We start from the raw sequence: 26,010 nt of genomic DNA on the forward strand, positions 1-26,010 counted from the left end.
CATTCGTATTTGAGTAGAAACTTGTAATTTACATTATTACTAGTTTTATATCGTTCTGCTTCTTAAAATAAAGGGTTAATTGAGATTTAATTATTCTTAAAAATTTTAAACAAAGCAAAGAAGTTTTTTCAAGATTTCTTAAAAGTTATCATGGTCACAACTCCAGGCCGTTGCTACTGTTCTTCACATAGGTCAAATAAGTAACTGAAAGAAATGATAATGAATCACGGGTGGGAGATTATTGATTTCTGCATACGAAAGTGGGGATATCGCCAAGTGGGGAGTTGGTCGATAGTTGCAGTAGCTTGACATTGGGAGTATAAGTTTGCTACCTCCCTCGCGGATATTTGTATGAAAAAAGGGACTAGTAAATGTCAGGTAAGTTCTATGTTGAAATGTCACGTTTAGGTTTAAATATCATTGTTATTTGGCATTTAATATCTCATATATTTATGAAAAAATGTCTGCTCATTTGTATATAAAGACAGTTGTAAACTTAACCACATGGAGCGCTTTCTTTACTTTTATCTCAATTTTCAAATGATAATTTAGTAACAGAATTTTCTAGAAATTATTTTGTGGGAAATAAAGGTGGGATATCAAATCCTTGTTTCGCGTAACAAATCCAAAAAAAAAAAGTAAACACATTAATTTGTTATGGTATTGGGAGAAGTAAAACTTTTATAAGTGTTCATTTGAAATAGTCTTGGTGTACCTACGAGAATCTGGCACTTATAAAAATTATTAGAACAAACAAATAAAAACAACAGTTTTTTAAACAAGAATTCCAATTTTTTAAATTTATACCATAAATAAGACTTCTTTACTCAAATGCTATCTTATCTTTCAATTACTAATAAGACTGTTGTTAATGTTACAATAAAAAAAATATCTCTACTGATTCTTAAAATTTCCATACCTAAGGAAAAAGTAAATTTAGTAAGCAATTATTTATTAAAAATTCATAATTTACTTTGGACTTATATTTAAATTTTCATTTAATATATGGTAAACTTACACCCAACTTTTTTAGGATAATTAATTAATTTCAATGTCAATTGAAATTTTATTGATTGGAATTGTAATAGCAGTAAGAAAAAGACGTGTGAGTGTTCACACCAATTTTTAGAATTATAATTGAAACAGAAGAAAGTTAAGGGTGTACAGTGGAGAATAGACTGACTATTAATGTGTCCTTTGTCCTAACGACAAGCTAATATAATAAAATACGCCTAATTTCCAATTCCTAGGAGGCTCTGCAGTTCACAGATTATTGAAATACAGTGTTCATTTTACGAAAAAACAATGTTTGGGAACCTGCACTAAACTCTCTTATACAGAATCAATATGTATCCAAAATTATTTATTTCGTATTAATATAAAAAAGTCACGATTAGCCGGCTGCATAGCATAGTGCTATTTTCTTGAAACACTATTGCCAGCGAAGGGATTAGCTCACTGGTTAGCATATACTGGATTCCAATGCGGAGAAGTCCGAGTCCAGCTGCTGGCCATTAGATTTTCTCTGCCTAGGAGCTTCTTATAGCTCACTATCCGGTGATAGACAATGTTATCTGTAACAAGAGTACCCTGTTCGGAAGCCAAAAAAAAAAAGCTCCGGGCTCTAATGACCACGTTGATGCTCCTTAAATAAAATAAAGTAAAATTTAGAATTGTAAAAAAAAGAAAAGGTAAATTGGTATTACATGAGAAAAGGGTCTATATCTGATCATTTCGTATTTAAGAGATCAAAAACTTAGTAAGTTTTTTTTTAAAAAAGTCGAATTCTCTGGTTTGCTCCCGCCTCCGTTCAACACACAAACGCATTTGGACGTAAAGCCCATTTAAAAAAAAAAACCTGGTAGTTCATTTTTTAAATAAACCTCTTTTTGAATCATTTTCTTTTTCATGAGAGGTGTTGAATGAATTGATTTTCAAGTAAAAATTATTAATTAATTTTTTTTATTCGTTGAGTGTTAAATTTCTAGAAATGGAATTAGTATATTTAATTAAGATAAAACATTTATTTTCGCTGTAAGAAAAATAGAAGGGATGAGGCTGAAAAGGTACAGCTTTCACGGGTCTGCCTGCCTGCTCTTTAATTTTTACATCCTAGGAAACCACTTAAGTCTTAATATCCGTTGATGGATTTCTTTATGCAGGCTAAAAAAGGTACAAGAAGTTATTTGTCACTTATAGTGATTGCTTTTTTTAATTTCATTAATCTAGTTACAATTTATTATTTTTAAATAATCCTGAAATATTTTTCCAGATTAAAAACTGCTTCTAATAGAAACTGGATCAAGAAGTTGAGTTATCTTTTATGAATCATGGTAAGTATGACTGAAGTAAGTGGAAAAGAAATTAATATTGTATGTAGAGAACTTAATTATTTTAGTTGTCTTACTTCCTAACAAGTACCAATCAGAAATGTACTTGAAGTATGAGTTTCAAAAATTGTTGCTACTTTTATTAATTTATGAATTTTATCTAGATAAATTTATTAGAAAGCATAAGTTGAAAGAATTTTATAAATAACTTAAATTTAATAATATTTAAATTAATAAAAACAGCAAATATCCATGGAAAATCGAGGAAGAATTGCAAAGCCAAAGCTGTCTTGTTACTTACGAAGATGCGTACTTAAAAAACTTGGATTTCAAAAATGTTTTGTCATGTTTTATTTTTATTTCTTTTACCTCCATGTATTAATAAAGAAAGTTCTGGGTTATTCTGGTGGGCCCATTATTTCATTTCTAAATTTGTTTCGAAATTTTGCATTTACGTCGAGTTCATGTTATCCATTATGCTAACTTGATGACCAGTTAGTTGCCACCTATTTACTTGCTATTATATTACCCTGGGAGCTATCCCTAAAAGCAGGGAGTAAGTGTACCCAAGCAGCAGAACGAGTAGGCTTATGGCTCACTTGTTCAAAATCCTCAAGGTTATTTTGAGAAATTAATACCTGTCTATAAACAATTTCGTAATTAACCTTGATACTGATTTACAAATTATTATGATATAGTCTTTAGAATAGTTTGAAATTTTTTCCCTGCTAGCTTTTAAGAGGGGAAAACACGAATTTAGCAACTGGAGCTTTAGTTAAGTTTTGTATAAAATTTAAGTTGTGACATAGTTATAACTTGCAAACCTGTTATCAACTGCTGTTTTCCTCATTACTAACAGGTAAAATGTTTTCAAGAAGGCGCCAAACCTTCATCTTGGATTAACGAAAAGGTTATTTCCCATCTTTTAAAAAGTTACTTCGTACTGCCGTAGATAACTTTTACTTTACTTTTTTTATGTGTGTGTTTATAAGACTGTTGTGGTTACTTTTTATTATTATCTGATACTCCCAAGTTCATTGGATTTCTTGTGTTGGCTTTGTATTTTGTTTTAATCTGGGAAATGTATAGTTAAGTATTTGTCTTCGTCATTGAGGCCACTCCGTTCCGAACATTAGTACATTTGGTTTCCCTCAAAGTGCCATTTTTTCTTTGGTCGGTGAGACGTACCAACTATTAACTGTTAATAGAAAAAAAGATGTAGAATTTTTAAATGTGTAGAAAATTTGCCTTTCAGCAGTTACGATCTAGAATCAAAAGAAAAAAAAAGAAAGGATAACAGGAAATCAATAGTGGGCTAATTACCCTTTGAAGTTTTTAATAAAAATCATGAGATGGTGTTGTATGCGCCTTGTAGCGGTGACTGGGGAAAGGGGACAGATGTTTGTGTCTGTCTGCTGACAAGAACTAGTAGCACTGCACTCGGCAGCTATCTCGTGAGTAGGACAGTCAGAGGACCATGTTACCCGTCTACTACCGTCGATCGCCCAGTCCAAAGAGGCCAACTAATTTAGTTCCAGGAAGTACATTCTGTCTATCATGTCAGCCGACATGCCTGAACTTTATGCAGGCTCAAGCCTTGAAATCGCCGAAGCCTGTAAGCAATTAAATCCTCACTGTCCTGTATGCGTATGTATTTGTATTAAGTTGGTGTTGTAAATTGAATGTTAGATGTGTATCATATTTTGTTGTTCTTTATTATTCTGCTGTTCATTGAAATAATTTTAAGTAAGTTATAAAAAAAAAAATCGATATTTCGCTGTTTCTGTTTTCGTCGGTACATGAAAAAAAACTTGAAATTCTGCTTGGCCAATAATTACGACGCATTTTATTTTTATATTTGTATAATCACCTGTTTCTTAATTGTTCTGGACGTCATAATGTTATTCATTAATGAATTATTTTTCTTTCAATCATTAGATTTGAAAACACTCACATTTTCAGTTATGTGGATTCCACGATTTGTAGACTTTTGAATATAAGTAGCGCCACGTTTCTGAAGGTTTTTCCAATTGTAAACTCTTATTTTCAATTTCGAAATCTTTTGCAAAGGTTATTTTATTTCCAGCAAATAATAATTTTGTGGATTATTTATTGAAAAAACGCACACTTCACCCACACATATCTTCTTTGTCTCATTCTTAGATTTTTCTCATTGTGCCCCTTTACAATGTTCTCAGTCTTAATTAGAACATTGTCTTTAAACTGGAATTTTCACAGTAACCATTGAGCACGTACCCTTGTTTCTACATCTACAGTAGTAGCAGTTTGTGGACTCTTGGAATTGTATTACCTCTCAAATAAAATTTTTCTTAAAAATTATTTGAAATATTCAATTCTATGTCACATAAAAAAACTTCTAAGGTATTACAGTTAGTTCCTATGATAACACGTACTACTTTTTTCGATTTTCCTACGGCCTTGAAATGAGTAGTCACCCTGTTATTTTTAATTGTATAATTTCAATGCGCAGTATGAAATTCTTTAAAAGTTTTTGAAGTTTTCCAGCTTTCGCGAAGAAGGGTCAGATTTGGATTTGCATAATCTAGCGAAAAAAATAAAAATAAATTAGAAAACCTGAAAAATGGGTTCATCAAATACTTTTAATAGCTATGTTGAAGACAAATTAAAAATAATTAGTTAAGTAAAATTTTAAAGCATAAAATATACGCTAATACATAATTATGTCCAGTAGAAACGAATATTTAGACCCAATTCCCACATATCGTGGTTGCTTCGACCAACGTTTGTTTCTTCAGATTAGCCGAATTTATATTGAAGAGAAATTCAAATAAGTTCAAGAGCAAGATTCCACAACTTTATGCTACATACGTATGTTGGTAAATTAACTGAATATCTGACATCATCAGCTTTGTTTCAATTATGGAGTTGAAATAAAAAAAATGCTGTAAACACTGACCTCATTGCACGCAGGAAGCCCTACTATTATTTTTACATAATTTTTTTTTTCTACTTAAGAGGTAGGCCATATTAATACAGAGTACAAAAGAATAGTATGCAATAATAATACTTCTTTCTCTCACTTTTACTTCTAGTATGAGCAAACTCTGTTATCGTGTCCAATTTTTGAAATTGTGTTTTTCAACAGAAGATCACATGTTTAGACAGTTCCTAAATACATATACGTATATTCTCTGTCTCTTACTCTCTTGCGAATGTTACAAAGTAGTGTGAACTAGTTTGAATGGAATAACATAAAATCAATAAAAATCGCGTAGTTGACTAACTCTAGAGATACTCATTTTTTCTTCTGCCTTGTGGAGTCCACTTTTGTTTATATTATAGCCTTACCTTTTTAATTCCTTTTGAAAAACTGATATTTTTGTTAATTTAAGAATCAATACATACTCTTGCCATACCTAAAAAAAGTCAAATTGTCTCTAAAAGTATGGTTGTAATCTTCTGTTGAATAATACTATCGCCGAAAAAGTAACTAAGTAACCCCGTCTAAGCCTCTTTACCTTGTGTAGGCCTCATAGAAAGTACTGAGCGTATGTAACCTGCACACAGTTCGTCCATTTGCAAATTTAAGTAAGACTTGAGCAAGTAAAACGAGTAGGAAAACTGACCTCCTTTTATACTTATTTGAATGTCATCTATTTAAAGTTCTATCTTCAACATTATTTCTGTTATTAGAATAGTTTTAACGTCGACGATGATTAATACCGATCCTTCAGACTTTATAGCCAGAAAACTGCAGGCTTTGTATTTATTTTTTCTATTACCCTTTCAGAATGTAATTGCTAAATCTAATTTTTTAGGGTGTGTGTTTGGCACAGGCCGTGGCTTAAAAAAAAAACTCAGGTTTCGTTACTGGCTTTAGTGGTATATTGCAAAAACATATTGATATTTTTTCGATTTTAATTTCAAAAGCACTCATATAATAATGAATCTAAAATAAGCCCTTGTGATACATCTCTAATTTTTGCAATCTCTCCCCAGTTTAATTCAATTTCTTTTAGGAAGACGCGCCCTAGGATGGGAGAAACGTTGATTGATTAAAAATAAATTCCCTTTAAAAGAATGTTTTTTTACATGTAATATTTACTTAGACTACACCTACTGGACTTCCTCACTAGGATTAAAGTATTCTTCCTTGAACTTACAAATGGCAAGGTGCCCTGAACACCGCATCTGTTACATTGACTTTTCAGTCAAGCAAAAGCGAGATTAGCTAGATTCTTTGTAAGTGATATATTTGCTGTTATTAGAGGCGATTCTGAGTTTTGAATACTACTTTTCTTTGTTAAACTTTCTAATACTGCGCTTTTTGGACCAATTCTTTATAAATTAAATTTCCAGATTGCATCAATTCCACTCTAATTTCAGTGTGCGTAAGCCCTCTAATAAGTTGATTTCAAACAATTAATCGTGCACATTCGCATTTAAATTTACATTTTATGGAAATAGTTTTAAGATTTCATTAAATTCTTATTTACTTTGATATGTTTGTTGAAATCCTCGAAATTAAGTTATTGTATTATTCCCCTAATAATTTTGCTTGGTTCTAGAAGATCATCAAGGATCTTTAGTATTTCAGAGTAACTGATTGGCCGTGTGAAACAGTAATTCTGTAATTTTTTCTATATTTAAGCAAGTAAAGCAATTTTTAAAAAAATTGTATCTTGCACTTGCCTTATTGGGGTCATTGTTCAATTTTTAGAAGGAAATTTTAAAATAACTCAGAAAAAATAGCTAACGTTTCTGACATTTTTGTATTGATCTAATTTTTAAGCCTATGAATTCATACCAGTTTCTGAAACTTTTTCTAACCTGAAGAAATCTTGTTAAATTTTTGATTTTTTAAAGTAATCATTTTTACAAATTTATGTTTAAGAGACTTCAAAAGTATGCCTATATTTTTATATAGATTACAGATTATACCACTTCAAGTTTTTTAAAAGTTTCACAGTTTATAGGCCAAGTAATCAAACTCTTCAGTTGTAGTTGTAAAATCTTCATTTCCTAATTGAGTTTGTATTTTTTTGAGAGTTGTCCTTCACCCATAGTTCTTTTTCGAATTAATTTTTCTATCGTCACTTTGTCATTGAAACTGTAATTTAGAGAACTTGATGTGGTTAAATCAGGAATGATCGTTCCTCAACTTATATGAACTGTTAATGTAAAAAACGCACTATCGCTTCAGTTGAAACATTCTGCCTAAATCGCGCCCAACGAATGTGTTGATGGAAGTGGACTAACTATTTTTCCAGGAAACTGACCCTGTAGGGATCCCAGCCTAATATTCACACCTCCAAAATTCATACGATACATATAAGGCCTTCAGAGATAGGTTTTGTGTTTGGGTTTAGCTAACAGGCAAACTTTAGCTTATTCATTTAGCTCTTCGTACTCACTGTTATTTTTTTGAAAGAATTTGAAAAATTAATTCACAGAGATAAAACCTCTAATCATGAAGTGACTATTATATATTAGCAATACCTCGATTACTAAGAGTGTGTTATAAATGCAAAATATTGTTGCAGAACATTAAAAGAAAAATTCATCAATTGATTCATTATAAACAACTTTTTCACTGAATATCCAACCAAATAATGATTGGATTTATTTGATAGCCTGAAATATTAATACTGTTTAAAATTTTAATTCGCTTTGTATCCTTTTTTTTACTTTTTAGGGAGATAGAGATTATATTGGTTTTGCCACATTACCCGAACAGATCCATAGGAAATCAGTGAAAAGAGGATTTGATTTTACTTTAATGGTGGTCGGAGATTCAGGCCTTGGAAAATCAACGTTAATAAATTCATTATTTCTTAGCGATCTGTATAAAGACAGGAAGATTTGTGATGTCTCAGGTTTGTTAATAGTTATTCATGAATAAAAAAATATTGTTTTTTTAATTAACAAGTAACAAGTAAACTTAAGTGGTACAATTGTCGTGAGTTATTTACTTTTTCGAACTATTTTTTTTTTAAATGTAATATAGTTTTAAAATGTAACTTTGTAAAGTGGAAAATTAGAGCTCTACTTTTTTATTCAATAAATTATTTACGAACTATCCCGAATTTTACAAACATAGTATTGCCTACAGAAGTTTTGAAAGATGTAAATAACTACAAACTAAAACTGTTGCTGAAATATTAAGAAATAAACTTTATCTAATTTTTTAGCAAAATATAATTCAGTATGTTCGACTTGAAAAATTTCCTTTCTGTTAGCCCAATAATGAACCTTAGTAATCTCAGTCTTAGATTTATTGTCAGAATGTGCACCTCTAGCAGGCTTCAAAATGAGACGTTCTTCTTTTCGTCGGTGGATGATTGAATAAATGTTCGTAGCTGGAGTAATAGCTGTTTCTTTACGCTCTGGCAGTCTTGCAGTGCTTAGAATAAAGGCACTTTACCAGTCTAATTGAAATCTGTACTACTCTCCAGCCCCTATGAATTAAAGTAGAACTAAAAAAAAATGCCCTTAGTAATTAAAGATTTGATTAAAATCAGTGTTATTGTTATTTCTGGTCTTTTGATACAGACAAAATCGAAAGAACTACTACAATTGAAAAGAAAACTATGGATATTGAAGAACGGGGAGTGAAACTGAGGTTAACTGTAGTTGACACACCAGGTGTGTAAAAAATAGTTTATGTAATATTATACAACCTTTATAAATCTTGTTACTTGAAATCTATTTATTTAGGTTTTGGAGACGCACTGAACTGTGAAGATAGCTGGAAAGTTTGTGTCAATTACATTGATGAACAATTTAGACAATATTTTACGGATGAAAGTGGTCTTAATAGAAAGAACATTCAAGACAATAGAGTGCACTGTTGCCTTTATTTTATTCCCCCTTTTGGTCACGGGTATGCAGTATGTTTTCTTTTTTAGTTTTATTTTATACATTGAATTATATTTGATGTCCTGTTCACTCATAATAACAAAAAATGTAATTTTAAAAATTAATAAAACATTTTTGTTCAACAGGCTAAGGCAAATAGACACAGAATTAATGAAAAGACTACATCAAAAAGTAAACATTGTTCCTATAATTGCTAAGGCGGACACACTTACTGCTCCAGAAGTGAAGAAATTGAAACAAAGAATACTTTCTGATATTGAAGAGAATGAAATTCAGGTCTAATTTAACTTATTAAATATTTCGACTACCTTTTTTATCTAATACATTGGGAATTCATTTTATTATTATTATGAATTGTCAAATTCATTTCCGAATATTGAGAAAAATTACTTTTATGTTAATTTTCTCTTCCTGTTCTATGGGAAAGTAATGCGATTTTATAGTTTCCTCCGATTTCACCATATTTTGTGCTTTCTTATCTTCATTATAATACTGGAAGTATTTAGAAGATTGAAACTCTGAAACTTGACCTTCTGTACCCTTACATATGTTGTAATACAAATATACCTTTTCTTTTGGATTATTCAGAAGTTCCAATGATAAAATTACGTAGCAAGGATCAGGAAAAATTTTGAGGGAAAGTTGCAGTACGCTAATTGGGTTAATTCAAACTTGCGCATTCCTAAAATAATCTTTTATTTTAAAAAAATTAAGAGTTCATTTCAATTAAAAATCAGAATTTAAAGGCAACAAAAACTGAATTTAAAAATAAACTCTAAATTAAAAACAAGATCTTTTTATTAAATGACAAGCTTTGGCAAACGCGCTATCTAGGCTGATTTTCACTTAATTAAACAATTTTTTAACCTAATAAGCATTTGTTAATAAATGTTTTTTTGCAAAAAATGTCAACAAATTAATGGATTTTGACAATAATTAATAAAATTAAGATAGAAATTTCATTATAAATTCAATAGTTGATTTTGAACAATTTCTGTTCATAAAAAGTAATTGGGATGTGGTAGACTTAATCAGTTAAATAAAATGCTTCTCTTTTTCTTTCTTTTTTTGATGAATGTTATTTCATAATAACCAAGTAGGTAAAACATTGGAAGGGCCGTTCTGACTAGTGAAAGCTGAACTCCTGGACAATAATTACTGGCCCATTTTTAAAAATTCGCCTGTAGCTAGTGACTGCTTTTCCATCATCCTTGTTGATCGTAAACATCTCATTAACGGCAACTCACTACCCGCTAGCCACTTAAACAATGGTTTTAAAAAAAATATTTCTATTCTATTCTAAACATTCATTCTAAACATTTTTATTTTAAATTAATGTTGAGTAAGTTCAATATTAATAATTCCACTCACACCACATACAGAAAGAGAGAGAGGGAGGCGTTAAGTTTTTTTTTTTTTTTTTTTTTTTTTTTTTTTTTTTTTTTTTTTTTTTTTTTTTTTTTTTTTTTTTTTTTTTTTTTTTTTTTTTTTTTTTTTTTTTTTTAGAGATAAGAGCCCTGCAGACTGCGACATCAGCAGAGAACATGGTCTCTTACTTCCTGTGAGGTTACAGTCTCCAAAAATTTGTACATTAAAATAATTGTACAGAAAACATTTCAAACCTGTACAAATTAATCCTACATAAATAAATAATAAATTCTGTACAAACATTTTTACAATTTCAGATATATCAATTTCCTGAATGTGACAGTGATGAAGACGAAGAATTTAAACAACAAGATCGTGAACTTAAAGCGGCATTGCCATTTTCAGTGATTGGCAGTAACTGTGTAATCGAAGTAGGTGGCACTAAAGTTCGAGGAAGGCAATACCCTTGGGGTGTAGTTGAAGGTAAAGTCATTCTCTTTATTATATTTCTTAAAAAAAAAATTCTTTATTTTATATTATCTAAAAGTTATATTTTCCAGTGGAAAATCCAAAACACAGTGATTTTAATAAACTCAGAAATATGTTGATAACAACTCATATGCAAGATTTAAAAGATGTTACTGAAGATGTCCATTATGAAAATTTTAGAGCACAATGTATTTCGCAAATATCACAGCAAGCTATAAGAGAAAGAGGGTACGTTTTTTAGTGCATCATATTGTATATTCATTTGAATGCATAGATTCATTTTCATAATAATGTTCATTTATAATTGATATAGCGAAGAATTTTTCACCTTAAGGAAAATAAAGATAATGAAGCTCAGTTTCTTTCTATTTGAAGGGGACGTGCGTTTATCTACCCTCTGCTCTGGGTTGATTATTTGTTCGTTGTGTTCGTGATTTATTTTATTTATGCACAATTTGGTGGAAAATCAAGGGAAACTTGCTTCAAATTTAAACAAAAGAATAATAATAAACACAGATAGTTGTATCTGTTTGTCAGATAGTTGTAGCTGACGTTTTAGTGACAGTATGTTGATTCTGGCCAAATTATTCCATATCGTACACCCACAGTATCTATTTATCATGCAATGCGTAATGGCATGTGTCAAATTCGACTAATCAAGATAAGCCATTATCCCGTATCATTATCAATTCACGTTAACAGTTTCTGCACTTCTATAAAACGCAGACCTTAAAAATGCTCTACTCTTTCCTACCAATCTTCTTTGGTTACACTAACGTCTCTAAAATTCCTACATTACATTGACCGATAATCCCTTTTTGCGCTAGAACTAGTCTTGTATCTCTTATTAGTAATACCACTCAATAAGTCAGACCAATATTAATGTGACCCTCCTTCGAAATCCTCTTCTCGTTTCCAAGAAACACAACTTTTTTTTTCAAATCCACATTCTTTAAACAATTAAAAAATAGTCTTCCTAAGAAATTTTATGTTATATTTATTTTTATTTTATGTTTATTTTCAGTAAGTTGAAAAGAGATTCAGTGGTTCCTCAATCAGATGGAGGATTCACTGAAACGGATCGGCTGCTGCTTCAAAAGGACGAAGAGGTTAGTTATTTAAAGTATATACATATATATTTCACTTCAAAAAACTCGAAAGAAAGAAATGGGACAATATGTCTGATCCGAGCTAGGACCAAACATCAAATGGGAATAATTAACTTCATTAGCTCCATTTAGGTACTCTGGTAGATTGTTGGGTGACTTTGGAAGTTCAGGTATTTAAAAGAAAGTAGCTTATTTCACAATTAATCACCTGTGCATTCCTACATCGCCTGAACAAGTGGCTGTTGGGGTTTGTGTAAGTGATAATTACAGGTACAAGGAACTAACTCTAACTTAGTCCCGTAGATTTAGGTATCGTACGATAATAATAGAGAATTCCTGAAAGAAGTAATATCGGGATAAATCAATTTTCTATTCAGAAAAAATAGTAGAACTACTCTTCTTCATATGTATAAACTATGGAAGTTTATATTATGAAAAAGTAACTAATGGAACTTATATGGTTGAGTTGAAATATTAAAACTTACTGACAAACCAGTTTCTTATCTTTCAATAATCTGTCAATAATTTAGATCTGCTTGAACAGAAATAAACGATTAGAAGAAATCTAGTCCCGCAAGCTTTCGTTTAAGCAAGATAGTTACACTCTTATCTAAAGAAACTTGATGCTTAAGAACCGTACCCTCTCTACTGATTTCTCCGAGTTCGACTACCTATCCAGTCACGACCAAAGCCAAATAGTCCGTTCAGCCAGCATTACTTCTCATCCTGTATTGTAATGTAGGGTATTTATCAAAGGCTAGGTTCCGAAACTGAGGATCAAATTTAACTCTAAGGGCACATTTTATAGTTTGATTTCACCTCACAATTCCTTTTAAGAAATCATGGCAAGGTAATAATTGATTTTTAAAAAAATACAATTATCTTATTTTTCTAGATACGTCGAATGCAAGATATGCTGGCACAAATGCAACTAAAACTAAAAGCAACCACTAAAAGTAATGATAACATCGTCAACATTTAGAAGGAGGTGAAAATTGTTATCATTATACTAATTTTTTTAAATTATTTAATTGTCGTCAAGTATAATATAGGAAAAATGGAAATGGTCTTTGTTCTAGCGAAATTAAAATTAGAATCTGATTATTTCATTTGTACATAATCTTTATTATGTTGAAAAGTAAAAATGATCTCATAAATGTTAATTTATTAATAGTAAATTATTATTATCTTTATAGGTATGTTTATTTTTGTTGATATTTTTTAATTTTGTTATTTATTTAAAATTCCTATTTATATTAATTTGTTCTTAAAAATTGTATTTGTTCTTTCCAAACAAAATAGTTTGAATCAAATAATATAATTATTTGATAGTAATAGTCTTTTATATAAATATAAAACTTCGAATAAATAATAACTAACTAACGTCTTGCAAGAAATGAGATTTTCATGCTTAGTTAAGAGTAGTATTACTTGAGTAGTTGTAGATGTTTAAAAGTTTTGCCTAGGAGGCTTTTCTATTCCAAAGAAATGCGGTATACCAAAAAGTTCGAGCTTAAGTTAATCATACATCTTTAATGTATTCTTTATAATAAGTTCCTTTCTTTATTGAAAAGGTGTTCATACAATAGGATTGATTTGTAGTGCAGAATGATGAAGGGAGGGTCATAATGAAAAATAAAAATAAATTGCAAAAAATTACCAAAGCGTTTTAATTTGAAAATTTAATATGTTGTCTAATTAATTAATCGGACCTAAATTCATTTCATTTTTAACTTGAATTTACTAGTAAGCCCTATTTACCAAATTAACCAAATTCTATAACTTTCTATTAACCAAATTAATTTACCAGCCTGTTAAAAACGTTGCAATGAACTTTATTTTAATGAAGTAATAGAATACATACCTTTAAAAGGATGAAAGTCTGATTCCAGTCTACTTTATAAACAGCAGAAATTAAAGTCCGCATTATAAATATATACGTATAAAGGAACTAAAGACCAAATATTTATAAAGATTATAACTTAACCAATGGTATTACGAGTAGTAAAAATATTATGTATGGCACATCAAATAGTACAAATTTAACTATTTTGTATTTAATATTTTGTTTTTAACGTTTAACCAATTTTAGCATGGTTCAGTATTATATAAAATTTATATTTTATATTAAATAAATAATAATGTATATTTAGATTTGAAGGAGTTGGAATAAAATTCTATTTTGAATTAAATTGACAAAGTTCGCCATCTAAATATATTAGGTGACTAGAGTTTGTAAATCTCAGGGTTCTAATACAAATAAAAAATAAAACATAGAAAAGTGCATTATTTTAATACTCGAGAAGTTTAGCTTTAGTCCGGGTACAATTTAAAACATAAATTTAAGAATCTGTGTAATTTGTAGAATGTTCGTTTAACTTCATTTGTGCTATAGAAATAACACCTTAATAAGTATTCAAGTATTCTTTCGCAAAAGTGGTTATTTTCGAGTATTAAAAAAATGCTTTAGTAATACCTCTTACCCAGTAATAATTTTAAATTCAGAAGAAATTGTTAGTTTTTATCATTTTATTTGCAATTATTTCCTGAAAACATGGGCCATTGTTTATTTGAAAATTCATAACTGTCCACTCTATACCTATTTGACAGATATGTTGAACATAAATCTAGTTTCCACGAATAAAATATATTTTCGCCGTTATTTACATTGTTATAGTGGTATTCTAACAACCAATAATTGTAATAATATATTTCCTTCCACTTGCAGTTCTTATCCATATTTTTTTTTTCCATTATTATTAAAAATATATTAAAAAAGATTAACTAAAAATTAAAATAATTTTTTTTGCAGTCAAAAATATAAACAAATTTTAATAATTGTGCTATAGTATTGAAACCCGAGTTGATCCAAATTAAACGTTGATAAGAACTAAACTAAATTCATTTGCATATGGTAGAGTCAAAATTTAATTTAAAAAACGGACAAAAACAAAAAAAAAAACAGTCTATCAATACATATTGTTTTTAAATTAATTGTGAGAGTCAGTAACAGTCTATCAATACATATTGTTTTTAAATTAATTGTGAGAAGGCCGATTTCAGTTCGAAATTTAATAGTGATTTTACAAAAGAGCGTTCTAATTTCATTTAAAAAAATCCTCCACATTGATGCGCTAGGGTAGTAATTGGTTCTAGAAATCACTCACCCAACAACAATGTTCCAACATACTTTTAGTCTATTTATCTTTTTTTTAGGAGTTGTACAAATATTTTATTGTGCAAACTGAATCATGCAAATTCTTTATAAGGCACCGTGTAATTATGTAAGAAATATTTGTTACTAATCATTAGAAATGTAAGCTGCCTAAGTGTACTAAACATCTTCGAGCATCTAATTAAAATTGTACTTTTTATATCATTTTTTTAATGGTTTGTACTTTTCATCTAATTAGGCAATAAACCAATTAGTTATACAAATTATTAAATAATGGTAAAACATTAAAATTTTATAATCTCACAACAAAGAAAAAAAAAATGGGATGTTTGGTTTTTCAACATTTCATTTATTAATTCTTTCAGGCTCGGATTAGGCTTAATGCTGCAGTCATGGTGACTATAGGCCGTTTGGCTCACTCACCCTATTTAGTCTCCTGTTTTATTACTTTAAAAGTAGCTTGCTGAATTAGGGTTCAATAGTTCAGCAAGCGCTTCATTTCTTAAAATAATATGACCCTTTTAAACAGTGCTTGGCCCAGGAAACGCTGTCGAAAACGGAGCCTCGGAGGTACCGGACGCCTCCTGGAAGTAAGTAGCCTTTCTGTTTACTAGGAAAGGGCTTTTCGTTTGACCTCAAAAAGCCTTCCTAAGTATGTGGTGGAATACGATAGACCCTCTTATTTACAGGTCGCAGTGCAAAGTATCCCATCCAAAATTTAAAAAAAAAATATTTGTTGCGTCATTAAAACTTTTATTTCATAAATAAATGTTGCAAAACAAAAAATTAATTTGAAGAAACCGAAAATATATAAAAATTGCAAAGCAAATTGTAAATCAAAGATGAAAACTCCGGAACTATGCAATGTCACTGAGAATAGAGACTAAATCAAGTTGATTGAAGAAGCTGAGAGAATTAAGTACTTGGGAATTGGGATGCTGCTTTCTGGATAGTATTTGCACGACTATTAAGGTTACTAATCTATTATTTTTGTATTTTTCTATTCTATTGTTAAGCTTAATGGGCGTCTTCAGAAGCAGTCGAACTCTCTTGATTGGTGAAATCGGACAAGGTATTGAATATGGTGAATTACTCCACCTTGCCAAATCTTATACAGATTCTACTCTGGCCATATATTGTTAGAAGACACCGACACTATTTGGAAAAGCGTAAAACAAATTGGGTTTTCCCACTACCTAATTGATCCACAACAATGTATTTCTAATACGTTAGGTATCAAGCCTTGGTCAGCTGTACTGCCAATAGAAAGTAAGCTGTACTTGGTGTCTCACACAGAACTTGGTGCCGGACATTTAGTTTTAGCTCTGTATTGGTATTAATAAAGAAGCAGCTAGGTTCAATCAATGCATTGGATTTTAAATTCTGAACTCTATATGAATCAGAATGTAAAGAGATTACGACAGTCATTGCGTGGGCAAATTGCAAGTATCAAAAAAAAAAAGAGAAAAACGTTGAAGCAAGTTTTTAAAAAGAATCGCAGAAAACAATAGAAATTCATTCCTTGGTACAACAATGATACCACATATTTTTAGTTATTAGTGGAACTTCATTTAAATATCTTTTAAAAAATGTAATAAAAGCAACAGATGCTCTAATTTTTAAGGCACTTATTATTTATTATCATTTTAAGTGAATGAAATCTCTAAAGCTATTTATGAACTTAATAGAGTTATCTTTACTTTATAGATTTTTGATTAAGTATTTAGCAGATAAATCACTTTAAGCTGTAGAACATTAAATAATTAGGTGCAGCCGAGCAGTTAGTGGTGAAACCCGTAAAGCTGAGAAGGACAACGGTTAGGGTTCCAATCCCGATCTAGGCGTTTGATTTTATTCGATGATTTACATTAGTAGTATATAGTTATGTAAGTTTACTATGCCATTCCATCCACACTTAATTTGGTAGTTGAACGTAAAGTGCGCCTGAAAAAGTAGGCATATTACTTGGTTTAATTTTTACATTTAAATATCAGAAAATATTATTTGGTTATCTCGTAAAACAATGTAGTTTGCATCAAAAATAATACTTATCAACAGAAAAACAATGACCCACATGTCGATAATTTTTTACGTGCAACCGCCCACATATTTGCTGTTTCATTGAAAAATATATTAGCTAAGACATAGGACATAAATAATTTTTTTCCACCAATTACCATTTTTTCACGTATAAGTTTTCCATGTAATTATTATTAAAGCTTGAAGTAGTTTCCAGAGAGTTAATTAAGGAACAATCACAAATGGTTTAAAAAAATTATAAATTATTAATTAATTATTATTTAGGATTATTTTTATGGGAGGAATTTCAGATTAGTACCTAATTTCTAATTATTTATTTGACTTTTTGCCATCCCATTTAGATTTTTACATTATTATTGATGAGTTACAGTGAACAATTGCATCAGCTAATAAGTGAAAAGGCCTGGATATACTTATACCTGCATAACACTGTAAAGAATTTTGTAAGAATTTTGTGCTTTGTAGCTCCACTATTTCAATTATATATCTGAGAATAGTTTACGTACTTTGTTTATATTTGTTATAATACTGTTTATTATAATAAACAGTGCTATTTTTCTCTACTGAGGACAATTAAGAAAGATCCTGTACATGTTTCATTCTGAGTTTTCATTGGGAATATCTTTTAAGAGGCCACTGAATTCCAAACATGGATTTTAAAACTCATCTATGGGTCTGAGTGTGTGTTTAAATTCAAAACTGGAAATCGTAGAAAATATATTTGCTATTTTGAAATCGGTATCACCAGGATATTCGGTAGTAAATTTTTTCTGGTCTAAAGTAGATCTGCGAAATCTTTTCTCTATTGCAGTTAGATAGAATTAATTCGCTCTATAATTTTTATATTTTTAGCGGATTATTATATTTTAATTATTATATATTTAAGTCTAAAGTCGCAGATCGCTTAGAAACCTCTTCAAATAATTAACATCATCATAATCTATCCTCTTCTACCGCCTATGCAGTGTTGAGGCCTTACATAATCTTTTCCATTCACTCCTACCCCTGGCAAGCTTCTTCCCCTTCCTCCATTCTACTCCCTTCTCCAACAGGTTTCAAATAATTATTTTGGGTAATATTTCGAATGAAATTGATAACTTATATTTTGCATACCAAGTTTGAAAATAAATCACCAAGAAAAAGTTCAAAAGACATGTTTTCCTCCAACTCATCTTCACTCACGAATTTTAGCTTCGCTTTTCATATATGTTCTTTAATTTTTTAACATTTTGTAACGAATCATAAATTTAATTAAAGAGTTACCTCAGAGGATTTTAGCATTATTGCCAACACGCAACACGCCCTTAAAAATAATTTTAATACTAGTGCAATGGATTGATTAGTAAGAGGAAGATCCTATGTACAAATCCAGGCGTGCTGTTCTTTGATTTTCTTTTTTCAGCAACCTTTAAGCTACTGTTGGGTGATGGACAGTGTGGTCTAGAGTTACAAAACACTATCCACAGGCGGGTTGCATCCAAAAAATGAGCAGATATTGATGCAGCTTAAACTGAATTTAAAAAAAAATATCTTTTCAGTAAAACTTTCTTATATGATGCTCACAATATAGAACAAATTTTAAACAATTATAAACTGTACAATGTTATAAATTTAATGAAAAGAACTTACAGCTCCAGATTAATATTAATTAAGGCAATATTTACTATTTCAATCCTGAGTTCAAGAGCATAATAATAAAAATTTTACTTTGGACACGTCTGCCTTATGCTACAACAAAAAAAATAGTCCTCAATGATGTGTACAAGCATTTTGTTTTTTTTTCTTTAATAAAAAGCGTAACAAATCATTATTTATAAAACTTCTATTTAATTTATTAAACCATCCGTGGAAGAATGATGAAATAACAAAAATTCTGCTGTAAACACATTTGACTTTTTCTAGTTGCAATTTTTGCAATCAAATTGTCTTAAAAACTAGAATTACACTCGGACTACCTCCGGTGATGGACAATGTTTTATGTAACGAGAGATAACTGTCCGGAGGCTGGTAGTGCACTGAAAAAGTTGCGAGCGCCAATACTTCAGGGAAAGGAAAAAAACTAATTTGTACTGCGTTGAATCTTAACTACATATTAAATATGAATCTTTCTGCGCTTCTGTTTTTAAGTAATGCTGGCCAAATAAACCAATTTGTTAAAACTACATAACGTAGATCTTTCTCATAATGTAAATTTCCATCAAAACTGAAAAATAACAAAATATAGCACATCTGCACTATTTCCACTCTCTAAGGGTGAGAGGGAGTAATAATAGTAATGAAAAACAAGAAAACAATCGCTAAATCGCATGTTAAAGAAATAATTTTTTAACTGTTTATCTCTTCAACCATCAATGACTTTTTTGGTGTTAAGAATTAATTTTTTCAACAATATTGACTTCCTATATTTTTCGAAAACGTGCATAATACAGTCGGAGTCGAAGCATTTGATTCATTTTCGTGTTAAGTCAATAACGAAGCGTTTCCAGGACACGGAAAACGTGATTATTTTTTTTTCTTTTCTCTACTAATCCATGAAGTATAGCTGTTTAAACTAGCAGATTTATATGTCAAATGAAAGTGGTGTCCTAATTGGATGTTTGCTCATGGAAAGCTTATCGAAAATATTTCCGAGAATTATATTTTAATAATATGTACTTCCGGTTTAGGAATTCCGACTAAAAATCTTTCTGGTTCCCTTAGATTTAGTCTCATTCCCCTTGAGCTGATTATAAAATTGCCTCAGGTTTTTAAGAAAATTATCTTAGATTCAAGTAGCAACTTAGTAGATTCAAGTCCCAAATGGAACATAAATTATTTTCATACGGTTTGGAACTTTACTGAAAAATTTATCTTGAACTCTCAATGATTCTTTCAGTTTAGATACAAAATTTTTACCAGGGTAAGAAATAATGTTAGAGCACTCTTGTTTCACAGCTGCGAACCAATAAAAAAGAAGTGATACATAGAAAACACGGCAGCTCACGAATGTTTTCAGGAATAATGACCCCCATTACTAACTCTACTGAAATAACCTTGAATATTTTCAGCATTTTATATATATATATATAGTCTGTTTGGGTGTGTGTGCTTGTAATTTAAGGTGAAGAGAAAAACCACCCCCTAGGATTCCGAGGAGTTTGCGCCCTAAACTATCCATCCGGGGTCGGTAAGTACAAGTTACTGGGCTTCAGTGCAGCACAGTTGGTCCAACGATACAGCATCTCAATTAAACGTTCAACAGTCAGATGACATATAAAAGCAAGGTAAATTAACTCATTGTAATTTTTTTGGCACATTTGTATCAGATTTTATTTATTAAAAATGGATCTTATATGTAAGATTATGTACCGATAAATTTAGTAATATGTATTATTTGTTATTGGAGTGCATATTTATATTTACAGATAAGATGAACATTTCTACTTTTTGGCTTTCTATACTTGTTTCTTTATTATTTATTTTATATTTTAATAAATCATTTCCAGCATTCGGCCAAAAAACAAATAAATAAATTAAAAAATTAAAAATTGTGAAAGAAACAGACTTCACAAACTTTATTTCTAATTTTGTTCAGAAGGACAATCTGTAAAGCCATCGTTAAACTAATAAAGTCCCACGGTTTATTATTCTGATGGGTACCTTCAGAGATTAGTAGAATGAACAAGAAAGTAAAACAATTACTTCGGAAATCGTCGAACATACATAGTAATTCAAAATTACCAATCTATATTTCAAACTGAAATATTGAAACCTTAATCTTAGTTTTGAGAGATTTCGTTTTGATACAAAACTGCAGTTTTTCGAATAAATAAAAACTGAAGAAATGCAGTCGAGTAAGGATGATAATAATAATTTTATTCGAGACCCTAAATAATTAAGAAACAATGGTCTGAAAAATATATTTACTAATTAGGTAGAGTAAATGTGTGCTTTAAAGTGGCCAAATCGGAAAAAGTGTGGGAATATTAGTATTAGAATATTAATAGTTGGTAAAGTACATACTATAAGAGGGTTTGGGGATTGTTTTTGTCTAAGGGGCGCAACAACCTGATTTCTTTTTATTTGGGAAATAGAAGATGGGCATATAAATGAAGTAGAGAAGCATTGAAGGGACTGGAATGATTGTCAATATTGAGAGTTTCTCTATATTTAGAGAAAAACACTCATGAAGTGAGGAATGGGAGTAAATGTGGTTCTCAGGATATACAGAAAATAGCATCTGAAAGTTACATCACTGTAGTTCCTAGTTCGTATTCAGGAGTCAGTGATTCCTCTAACAGCACTTGTACTCTAACCAGATACTTTAGAACCACGCAAAATAATTTTTACGAGTTTCTCTTAGTTATAAGATATTGATAATCTTAATTTTTTAGCAAAACACATTATTACCTACATTTCTTAATGAAAGAGAATTGTCTTCAATACTTCTTTCAACATCCATATTACGTATTTATTATATAGCGCATGTAAAAATAACAAGGCTATTGTTACAATTCTCTCTCATATAGCAGGTTTACTTCCTGTATTGTTTAAAGCGAGTACTGTAGACATTTCTCCTAGTTCTCAGAATTGTTTGAAAGGAAATTTACTTGGGTAATTGGGAATATTCATTTCCACTAATTTCAGAATACAAGCAGCCTTTTCGGAGCACATTAGAATTTGTAACCTGGCTTATAATATATATTTTACGTTTTTTATATAGCTATTTTTTTAATTTGTTTCTTTATTTTGCAACTGTAATAGATACAACAAGTAAAAGAGTTGAGGGTAAGGAAATGGCGCAAATACACGTGCATGCTTATATATGCTCTTACATACATGTACACGCACATGTATGTGCGCCAAGAGGCGTGAGTGGAGTGAACGACGACCATCCAGTGATGGAAGCCGATAGTTGGCCAAGATGGCAAGCTTACACAGCAATCTGAAGTTAAGCTATATTAGGTGGGATGTTTAGATTAAGAAATGAGCTTGAATAGTGTGCCTGGTTAGATATAGAAATACCGAGACTATATTCATTAAAGTACCTCGGTTGAAGAGAAGAATCTTTCCATTTCTGAGCAGAATTCGTTTAGGTTGTTGGAGCTTCGCATTAGGTATTTTGGATTCCCCATTATTCCTGGTTGGTATAGATTGTCCAGCTGTTTCCAACCATTTATATTTTTCACTAAAAGCACTTGGAGTTTTACAGTTCTAATTATTAAGGAAGACAACCTCTTCTTTTCGCGAATCTTTCTGTGCAAATTTTTCTGTAAGAAGTGTTTATAAACAAGTATTATTAATCATATTCTTCCTGATTCTGCTTAAATTACTTAAAAATAATTCTTCCCTAGTATCAAACTTGCCTAAAAATGAACCAACTCCTGAAAATGGCTTTCAGCTACGTATATTCTTCATTTTTTACACATTCACTTTGAACATGCTTTATAATACTAATTATAGGTAGGTATCTTAATTAATTTTTTTTTAAGATATTGGTTTTACATTAATCTAATTCGTAAACAATCAGATTCGAAACCTAAATAACTTTCTCGTACTCTTTACCAATGACTTTCTTACATGACTTTATCCGTAATTCACTTAAAGAATTTTTTTCGGAACTACTTTGTGAGAAAACTCGCTAAAAGCTACAAACTTTATTTAGTAAAATGGCCTTTCGTTCAACCGGTTTTCTTCAAATTTGGAATTCCTTGGTTTTATCAGGCTTGGAGCGCCGGGCCATCGTGGAGAATTGCTGGCAATCCTTGAAGGAAGCCAGGACGGTTGAAGAAAAGAAGAAGAAGAGTTTAGGATTTCAATTGTTTAAAAGCTGTTTAGCTTTTCAAAAATTTAGCTGATATTGTTAGATAGATGTGAACACTTCATGATCCCAACATACTTATTTTGTCAGGACGTGAACCAAATCCTCATAGGAAATTCCATATTTAAACTTGGCCTATTTCTAATAATGGCAGTTTCACTCCCATTAGACAGCATTATTAGCACTACAAATGCTAAGTAGATCAACTGAACGGGCTTTTTGTTTTGTGGTTATTGAGTGAAAGTCATTAATTGCAGCTTTTCCTGTTTACATCTAATGTTAGTGAAAGGTGGAAACTGACAGATCAATGAACAAAACAATATTAAAAAACATACAATGGATATTAATAAAGATGAGATTTTTTTAAAGTAACACTAGAAAAAAATGTATGCTTTAAAAGCACGTGTCCTCAGATTTACTTTCAGTCTTGAATTATCAATTTTTGAAAAAAAAATTGGGAATTATCCATTTTGTATTATTTGCCAACAATACTAGAAGTGAAAGCTGTTGATTAGAGAAAATGTTTGCACAGGAGGAAAAGTTTTTATGGTGGTCTAAAGATCACGGTTATCCCTTGCACAGATTGTTATCCAAATACGATTTAGATTTGTTTTTTCCTAACATGAAGTATATTCCGCATCTTTTTTTTAATTTCAGAATGAAAACAATTATATCAAATAATGAATACAAAATTTTAATTATGAATCAAATCGATAAGCTAATATAATTTTTCATTAAATTTGAGAATACCTTTCAACGAGAATCTTTAGTTTCCAAAAATGAGTTAGATAAATTTTCCAATAAATCAAATTGATAAGCTATTAGAATTTTTCGAAAAGTTTAAGAATAAATGTCAACAAAAATCTTTAGTTTAAAAAAAGAAGTAAGATAAAACCGTTAGACATGAAACAAAAAAGCGATGAAATTGTTTGGCAACTTTCAGTACAATGAAATCAATAGCACCTATCAAATAAACGCCTCTCTGAGCTGCTCAATTAAAAATTTATTTTGGCGTACAGTATCCTTGTATTAAATGTTTAATTTTCGTCATTACTTACACTTACTCTTACAAAAAGGAAATATTACGATCGTGCCCAAATTGAGTTTTATTCGAAAATACAAGTTTTGAGATCCACTAAATTCGAAAAATGGTGTTTTTGGAAATGGTTTCGTGTGTGTTTCAATAGTCGCAACATCAAACATGGATCACCGAACTGTAACTAACTACGTTCCAATTCTAAGCTTTTAGGTGACCTACGCCGAGCGAAACCTGAGAAAAAGGCATTCAATTTAAGAAAGTTAATCATTTCCTCGCAAAACTTATCTGTGTTGAAAGCGATACTTCATCCTACAATTAAAAAATGATCAACTTTCACGTATCCATATTGACAATTATTTAAAAGTGCTTATTACATATACAAGAATATCCAATAAAAAATGGTTCATTTGCAAGGAACATAAAGCTAATAAAGAAGAAGAAGTAAAGAAACTCATCCCTTGTTTGTGAATGTAAGAGTCCCTAAGGTGGCTTGCCCAGCAGATTAAGTAGCCCTTGTGTATATGACGGATCATGCTGGCGTCAGGGATTATGAAGAACTACACTATTTATCATTCAAGAAACCTGACCGTGGTATTACCAAAGACAAAGTAAAAATGGATGTCTAGCTACATTGTGGAGACTAAGTCCAGAAGGCTGTCCCCTAGTTATTAGTAAATTTAGAACCAAAGCAATTCTGAGTTTAGCTAGGAAGCATATTATTCAGATGATTGGCCTCCTTGCAGTAAGTTCTGGAAACACCTCTGTAGGGGTGAGGTTTTTCAATCCGGAACTTTTGTTAAGGCACGGTTTGGAAGAAAAGGAAATGCTTCTCAAATATAATTTGAGTATATAGCTGTATAATTCCGTTGCAATCGTGAGGTTGCGAGATGAAATATTTGGATCTCTGCAGCCAGAATAGTTAATATCGGACAAAAGATCTGTGGAAAAAATCCGGGACTTTGTAAGGAGACTATTTAGAAGGCAGTATAATGAGCCTCTCCCACTGCAGAGAACTAGGGAACATACCTGCCCCTAGACTAAATAATATTAATAATACAAAATTGTTAATAAAATCCGTAAAGTTTACGTGCCACTTTACGGAGGCTCTTTTTTAGTATTTTTGCAATTTCTTCAAAATTATTTCGACAAATTTGATTATACTTTGTGTATTCAGTAAAAACGTTCGTAAAAACAATTTTTAGTAGAAAAGTTGTCAATTACAGTTATAATAATAGAAATAGAAGAAAGTAAGATTCTTCTTACTCAAGTTATCCAAGCTATCTCTTACCTCTTATCTCAATGCTATATTTGTAAATTCACTCCTCCAAGCAGACGTTCTGCCAGTGTCACTCTTGGGATTTTGTATTGGTTAACCCTCTTCTGACGTTCATTAGACTTTTAGAAGTCCCACAATATCCCTCCAATAAATTTTCCTTTAAAAATATTTCAATTCAAATTATCTATCTCCAGTCCTAAAACAATTTTAATGAACATCTTTTAAACCGTTTCCAGTGAAAGAAGCAAAAAATTACAAATAAAAATCAATGAAAATGTTACAACTTAACTTGAGTTTCTTATTCAAAATCGTAATTTCTGCAACATTTATTTCAATGAATTTTGGCAACTAGAGAAAATTAAAAAATATGTGAGCCATTTATTCAATTAAGTAGAGCTCAAAATTTCTAAATTACTTTTTACGATGTCTCCTCTAAAAAGTTTTTAAGATAATGATCGTAATTTTTATTAAGTTGAAGTTCATTTAGCAAATCAGCAGAGGTTATGGTTAATATTTGCTGGAA

General features: G+C 30.5%; 2 protein-coding genes and 1 long non-coding RNA gene across 16 annotated transcripts in view; 2 read left to right on the top strand and 1 right to left on the bottom strand.

The window, feature by feature from the left end:
- The first annotated feature begins 250 nt into the window (after positions 1-250).
- On the top strand, positions 251-15,536 carry Septin4 (septin 4). 3 transcript variants are annotated; one of them, XM_074126502.1, is made up of 10 exons: positions 251-378; positions 2,273-2,348; positions 8,008-8,188; positions 8,865-8,957; positions 9,030-9,195; positions 9,317-9,467; positions 10,877-11,042; positions 11,120-11,276; positions 12,073-12,157; positions 13,053-15,536. In XM_074126502.1, exons 2-10 carry the CDS (start codon positions 2,331-2,333, stop codon positions 13,137-13,139), a joined length of 1,104 nt encoding a protein of 367 aa, XP_073982603.1. In that variant the 5' UTR covers positions 251-378; positions 2,273-2,330; the 3' UTR covers positions 13,140-15,536. The 3 variants fall into 3 exon arrangements, with proteins under 3 accessions (XP_073982603.1, XP_073982604.1, XP_073982602.1); XM_074126503.1 differs by having other exon boundaries at positions 2,273-2,333; XM_074126501.1 differs by lacking the exons at positions 251-378; positions 2,273-2,348 and adding an exon at positions 3,746-3,945.
- Positions 10,027-25,991, bottom strand: LOC141453368 (uncharacterized). Of its 2 annotated transcripts, none has more exons than XR_012457969.1 (3): positions 25,500-25,991; positions 22,400-22,621; positions 10,027-10,451 (listed from the first exon to the last, which is right to left on the bottom strand). It is a non-coding gene; the product is annotated as an uncharacterized lncRNA (long non-coding RNA). The 2 variants fall into 2 exon arrangements; XR_012457968.1 differs by lacking the exon at positions 10,027-10,451 and adding an exon at positions 18,518-19,575.
- The window catches only part of LOC141453362 (carboxypeptidase D), a 37,224-nt gene continuing 31,749 nt past the window's right edge, over positions 20,536-26,010 (top strand). For 5 of the 11 annotated variants that reach the window (XM_074126493.1, XM_074126485.1, XM_074126496.1 and 2 more), the window contains exon 1: positions 20,538-20,635. The gene's annotated coding sequence lies outside the window, so the exon portion shown is untranslated. Of the gene's footprint in view, positions 20,636-26,010 lie in introns of all 11 variants that reach the window. The other 6 variants (XM_074126500.1, XM_074126490.1, XM_074126491.1 and 3 more) reach the window with 4 other exon arrangements.

This window comes from Rhodnius prolixus, unplaced genomic scaffold (genome assembly GCF_049639745.1).
Source record: "Rhodnius prolixus isolate KJV_2025 unplaced genomic scaffold, Rpr scaffold_3, whole genome shotgun sequence".
Classification (NCBI taxonomy): domain Eukaryota; kingdom Metazoa; phylum Arthropoda; class Insecta; order Hemiptera; family Reduviidae; genus Rhodnius; species Rhodnius prolixus.

What these genes read in the sequence shown, in the direction of transcription:
- Septin4 (XM_074126501.1), top strand. Translation starts at nt 3,808, where the DNA reads ATGTTACCCGTCTACTACCGTCGATCGCCCAGTCCAAAGAGGCCAACT. An exon ending in AACTGTAGTTGACACACCAG is followed by an intron (nt 8,958 to 9,029) that starts GTGTGTAAAAAA and finishes CTATTTATTTAG; the next exon opens with GTTTTGGAGACGCACTGAAC. An exon ending in TTGAAGAGAATGAAATTCAG is followed by an intron (nt 9,468 to 10,876) that starts GTCTAATTTAAC and finishes TTACAATTTCAG; the next exon opens with ATATATCAATTTCCTGAATG.